The following is a 6,421-nucleotide window of genomic DNA, read 5'->3' on the forward strand; positions in this document are numbered from 1 at the left end:
GCTCCAGGGGAACCCGTTCCTACCAGGAGCGGTGGCTCCAGGAGAACGACTTTTATCGGGCCCTCTCCTCTTTATTTTACGACCGTTCCCCACCTAACACAGAGAGCCGACCCCCCCTCCCTCTCTCTCTCTCTCTCACACACACACACGCTTTCTGCACGCTGCCGTTACCAGAATCGTCAGCGTGCGCTGCCATCCACTAGAAAAGCGGATTCACCGTTATACACGTCTCGCGTTGCCCGAAATTTCCCTCGAACCCTTACCCCCTTCAGCCCCCCAGCCACTGTGCAGCCTGATTCTTGCCCCATTCCTGAGACACGCTTCGCGCGGACGGAATGAATATCGAGGATACGAGGCCGGTTTTTCGGGGATTTCGGATAGTTTGTTTCGGCAGGGGATTGTTCCACTCGGGATAGGAAAGCGCGAGAGTGTGCTCGGGTATATAGTTGGGGGGTGACGATGAGTATGGCTTTCGTGTTCGATGTTTTTAGTAGGCTAATTTTATGCGGTAAGTTTGATGGACTTTTTCGGATCGTGTATTTTGATACGACAGTAATTGAAGATGCGCTTGAATAAATGTAAGTATGATTTCCGTGTTCGATGTTTCGTAGGCTAATTTTACGCGGTACCGTTGACCTTGTAAGTTGGATTCACTTTTTGGAATCGTTTGATCGATAGCAATTGAAGAAGTTGTGCTAGGATGAATGTTTGAAGAAATTTTGCTGTGAAGATTTTTATGTCGTGAGAATTAATCGTGTGACAGTGGTTTATGAAGTTCATCGTATCCAGCGGTATTGTGGAAATTAATCAGAATGAAATATTAATTACCATAAATGATATGTTGCAGTAAAAAGTGATCAATAGATCTACAATCTCAAAGCTTAACAATTAAATTTATAGTACTAATATAGCATTTCTTTAAAGGACTAAACTCGCTAAGACGTCGTTATTAAAAACTATGTTAATTAAAATTTCTTCGTTATTATTTCAAAAATATTTCATTAAATTATATTTGAAAAATAGAATCAATTCACGTTCTTTTTTTTTGGCAATTTAAGTCTTTAGTAGTTTTGCTTTCACGAGAAAAATAATAAATTCGGTTTCACTAGGTATTACAAGGTTAAATAAAATTACCGAAACGTAATTAACAAAGATACGTTTTATCTTCTTTGAAAAAAGGAAACAAAAATTCTAGCAACTTGCTTCAGCTGAAGCAATATTTTTCATTCGACAATCGAGGGATGCAGTACGTAAAACCGTGAAAAAAATGAATGGAGACGTAACTGACACGGACCATCTGTTAGCGCGAGACTTCATAATTCCTTTTGTTGGATTCGATCACGGTCATCGACAGAAAAGCGGATTCGATGTTACATTCCGTCGATAGAACTCGCGACCTTCCTTCCTCCTATTCTCTTTTCTCTGTCCTTTTTCCATTTTTTCCCAAAACCGATTCAGTCGAGAGCGAGGTGATGGAAAAAAGATCATACACTTGACAATTGAAAGCGAATCGACAGCGACGCGTTTCACGAAGGAACGACTTTATTATTCCATTATTTATTTTACGAAGCCCATCGACGCGGTGGGTGATTCCGCGAGTTTATATTCAACCCCAGCCACCTCCTATCAATTCACTATCCCGGCAATTTTTGCTTTAGAAAACCACGATAGAGCCAGTGGATCCTGTCATCGACAGTACTATACGCATCGTACTTTCGAATTAATCCTCCTTTCGTCCTGTTCATCCCCCTTCTTCACCGTATATCACATTTATTCTCTTTTAACCTGAGTAACCCTGTCTCCATTGTTTTCTACCGTTCTTTAACTCAATGATCGTGGTTATTGCCTTATACATTTCTATATTTATTTTATAATGTGTGTCAAATGTTCGAAAGAATAGGAAGTAGATATCATGTATTACTACTGAAAACATTTTTACAATAATTAACGCTAATATTTATTTTCAGTAGTTTTTTCTAACAATTCTTCAAATTACCGAATTTTGACTTTCTAGTTTTAGTACATTTTTTTAGCAATTCCACAAATTCCTAAAATTCACTCAAATTAGACATATTTTAAAATAATTTAGAACGTTTATTTTTCGCGTTTAAAGCGTGTAAAGTGCTATGTAACATTAACATCACGGTTTCTAGAATATTCAACGCTAATTCGATTAAAACATACAGTCTTAAATATTAATTCCCTTGGAACAAAACAGAGAAGTGATAAAAATACCGTTCGACGGTGAAATCACTTCGACCTGTTCACCGTACGGTGAACTAAATAAACTCATAACAATGATTAAATATTCAGGGTCGGTAATAAAGAGGCTGTCCCCTCCACCTCCATAAATACCACTTCGTTCACCCTATTCCACCCCTTGGTTTAGCGCAGCACGCCCTTAGCTTTAGCAACAATGTACCGTATTATGAACTACGAGGCCCCCCTTCTCGTTTTTCATCCCCCTTCACGGTTATTGCAGATACGCCTTGATGCGATAATTTCGTTCGGCCACTTGTGACTAAAGAGCAATTAGCGCGTAAAGAAAAATTCACGGCATTGATTGAAAGCGATATACAGAACGGGCTTTCGATTTCGTGCTTTTTTTTCTTTCCTGGACGAAAAAGGGACGATAAACCGTGGCGCCAAATATTGTATCGTTCTTCTTTTCATACATATTTAAGCAATAAAATTTAACGAGAAGAAAATTAGAAAATTTTCCTCCTCTGACAATTGAATTTCATAAAACGCTTAGAAAATAACCAAAACCATTCCTTTTTGTACATCCTTGGACAATGAAATTTAACGGGGATAAAATTGTAAAATTTTTAAGAATTGAATTTGATCATTCAATTGGTAAAAAAAAAAAATAGTACAGGTATTTTTGTAAGTGAAATGTTGACACTCACCTCAATCTTTTAGCCTCGTCGATGAAAGGTCGCTTCTCACTTTCGCTCAGCAGCTTCCATTCAGCACCGAGCCTCTTCGAAATCTCAGAATTATGCATCTTCGGGTTCTCCTGTGCCATTTTCCGTCGCTGTCCCCGTGACCACACCATGAACGCGTTCATCGGCCGCTTGATATGCTCGTTGTGAAGTGTCTTCGACGACATCTCGATCTCTCTCTCTCTTATTCCTTGATCCTCCAATTAATTCTTCATACAAAGGTTCTCCCTCGATTACTATCTTTCACGTCGTTCCATCGATAAAAATTCTCCTATTCACCATTCCCATACTCTTCATCCTCATCGAATCAATTACCATATATCTCGACAAATATCCTGACACAACACCTCTTTCCAACCCCATGCGACGTCGAATCACGTGGCCAGCAAAGTTTCCAATTTCCACATCACACGCTTCAAATCTCTTCAATCTTCAAAAGCACAGTTCGCTCGAAAATTCTCTACTCTTCCCAGTGTCGCAGAATTTTCCCCGAGAATGTTCCCCGATCGTTCGTTCGTTCACCGCGATCCTCTTATCGACATTTAAAGTAAAAAACTATCACCACCAGAAATATCTTACTGCAAATCGTTCTTGTTCCATCGACCACTCACAACGTCATTTTTCCATAGTCATTCCTCTTCCTTCGTTCTTTTATCGGTCTTCTTGGATAAGAAAATTTCTCCGGTTTAACGTGCTCGCTCGATTTCGTCGTGGGTTGATCCGTCTCGCGTGGCCGGCAAACAGGAAGAGAAACAGCACCGACACAGCCACCGTGGAGCAGTGTGTGATTGATACTGTGACGAGGACTGGCAAGGATCCGTCAGGACCTCTCTGACGTCGAGTCTGGGATGAGCCAGGGAGGAATCGGGACCGTGGAGTAGCTTGGTGTCCCGTGGGACGCGGGGGAAGCAAGGATCGGCCAACCAGGAATCTTCCTCCTCTCCCACCATGCTACTCGGCTAATGGACACCCACGATTGGCTCCTTCGTCGACATGGCGGACGGAGGATACATAGGCGCGTTCAACAGGTGGAGGTGTGCGGCATCTTTGTCCCTCCTCGTTGCTCCACGGCAGTCTCTCCCTCTATTTTTCCCTCTTTCTCTTTCCCGTGGCCACTTCTGGTTGCCGCTAGCTTGCCAGCCGGGACGCGACTCACTGTGTCTGTTACGCAGATTATCGTACTATCGCTTTTCTGACCTTTTTGCTCGATGGTCAGCTTGCATCCGGCAGACATTGACGCTTTCGGATCGAGACAATGAAGTTGGAATTGATTTTCGAGGCGTTAAGTAGTATAGGTACGTCGCAGGTCAGACTCGCGGCTGGAGCATTGGGAGAGATATTCGGTCGTGGGATATGAAACGTAGGAATTTTAATCGTTCCGGCGATTAGTCGAGTGTTGAAGGATTCTGAGATTTTTTTTTTAAATAATTTTTATTCTTTCCTATAAAATCTGAGATTTCGTTTGTTGTAGATGATCTATGAGAGTTTTCAAGTGAAACGAACGGAGGGTTCGAGAGATTAAAGTGTTAGATGCTTTGTCGAGTGATAAGGTCTTTGAGTAGCGAGCTAGTTAAGACTGGAATTACCTGAGTGAGTAGATAAAATGTTTGTTGTGCCTTTATGGATGGTATATGCTATTTTATGGCGTTTACGAATTTTACGTTACGTTACGAATCGTAATTGTAATCGGCAACACAGCTATATGTGTTCAAGAAAAATTTACATATACTCAACTGTTATCGAAAATAATTGAAATTCAATATCATATTAATCCGAGTATGACCGAATTACTATTCCAAAGAATTTATTATTTAACCATCGATCAACTTGTCTATAATGGATGCTAAATTATTCGAGCACTCAGGTAAGACATACATATGTCCCACTGAACACGAAAGGGTTGAGACAGTTTTCGTGCAACGAAACACTCGGTGTCCTTAGAAAATTAACACAAAGGCTACTAAATATCAAATATCATTATATAATATACAAGTATTTAGACTCACTTCTATTTTCCTCCTCAATCAGATCAAAAATTTCATGTCACATTCCAGTTTCACAGAAAGGAAAAAAAAAAAGAATAGCTATACTATATTTCTGAATGGTCAAAAAGGATGTTTCATTCTGAAAAAGTCCATCAATAAAACTTGATCAGACATCATCAATCGTCCAACCAGTAATTGATTCTTCAGCCGCAGAATTTTTCCACCGTCATCGACGCCCTCGTTAATACACCACCGAGTTCACACCTTCTCGACCGTCGAGCCATGGAACAGAGAAATTTTTTCTCGCTTTGTTAGACTGCTGTACCGAGCGGAGAGCGAGCGGGGGCCACTTCTCGAAATAAATGTTATCAGTGCTGGCAATGTCTTGCTGAGAAGAAGAAGCGGAAAGAGAGGAGGTATAAAACGAGACAAGAGGGCTGTGTGTTAGTGGTAACATCTCAGCGAATTCCAACTTCCATAAAGAAGCGCGGCTGTACGGTCGGTGCCATCGAATTTCCGGAAGGTCCCGAAATATTCATCTGTCACGAGGAAGAAGGGGTATCTGTGTCAGCTGAGTGAAAAAAAGTCCACGTGAAAATGATGTAACGAGAGACGAAAGAGAAAGAACGTCGATACTTAAATATCGTTCGAATCATTCTCATTCTTCCCCTTTTATTTCTCTCGAGGTTTCATTCATATTCGCTATCCTCGTCATTCTTCTTTCTTTTTTTTAACTTTTTGGAATGGTACTTTACGCGTGCACAGTGAGATCGTTGGGGTTTAATTCGATTTGTCAAAAAGTGACAATATTAGGCAAGATTTTAATTCAAGTAGAATAAACGTGAAATAGCAGAAAAAATGACTTATCTTCTTTACACTTTTTTATATATTTATAATACACTAAATACTAATTATTGAGATTAATTTCAAGAGACCAAGCTTGTAAATGTATAATAGATAGATAAATTAAGAAAGATTAAATTTGAATACTCTTAATTTATTAACCTTGCAATCTATAGAAATAGATTAATTTATCATAAGGTAGGATCAATTATATAGATTTATGCTTCAATAACAGAAAATTTTATGAACCCTCCGCTGAATATTACAGTAAATTAAGAATACAGACAGTATTGTAAATATGAAAACAAGTAAAAAGAAGATAAATCATTTTGCAAATTTTAATATAAACCTGAACATCTTATTAAGTCAATCTCCATAAATTGCACTTAGCTTTTATCAATCGAAACCATTTTCATGTATCGAGATTTGAAAATAAAATAATAGAAATTCAACGATTTGATAAAGTATTACTAATTACACTGTTTTCCGTAGAATTGGAGAAAATAACGAGAGATTGGAATGAAATTCAGCGTGAAATTGATCAACGAACAGATGGAAACGAATGAATGGGAATCGAAAGTGAGGGAAAACGAACGAGGGTTCAGATTATCGAAGGCAATCAGCTATTTGTTCTGTTATTAAATCGAT

At 39.3% G+C, this 6,421-nt stretch overlaps 1 protein-coding gene across 1 annotated transcript in view; it reads right to left on the reverse strand.

The window, feature by feature from the left end:
* The window catches only part of LOC108577024 (transcription factor Sox-21-B-like), an 8,472-nt gene extending 5,360 nt beyond the window's left edge, over window positions 1–3,112 (reverse strand). Inside the window, exon 1 of the mRNA XM_017940105.1 lies at window positions 2,910–3,112. Within this exon, the coding sequence (XP_017795594.1) occupies window positions 2,910–3,112 (203 nt within the window). The remainder of the gene's footprint in view (window positions 1–2,909) is intronic.
* Window positions 3,113–6,421: the final 3,309 nt, after the last annotated feature.

The sequence above is a fragment of the Habropoda laboriosa genome, unplaced genomic scaffold (genome assembly GCF_001263275.1).
Source record: "Habropoda laboriosa isolate 0110345459 unplaced genomic scaffold, ASM126327v1 scaffold440, whole genome shotgun sequence".
In the NCBI taxonomy this organism is placed as follows: domain Eukaryota; kingdom Metazoa; phylum Arthropoda; class Insecta; order Hymenoptera; family Apidae; genus Habropoda; species Habropoda laboriosa.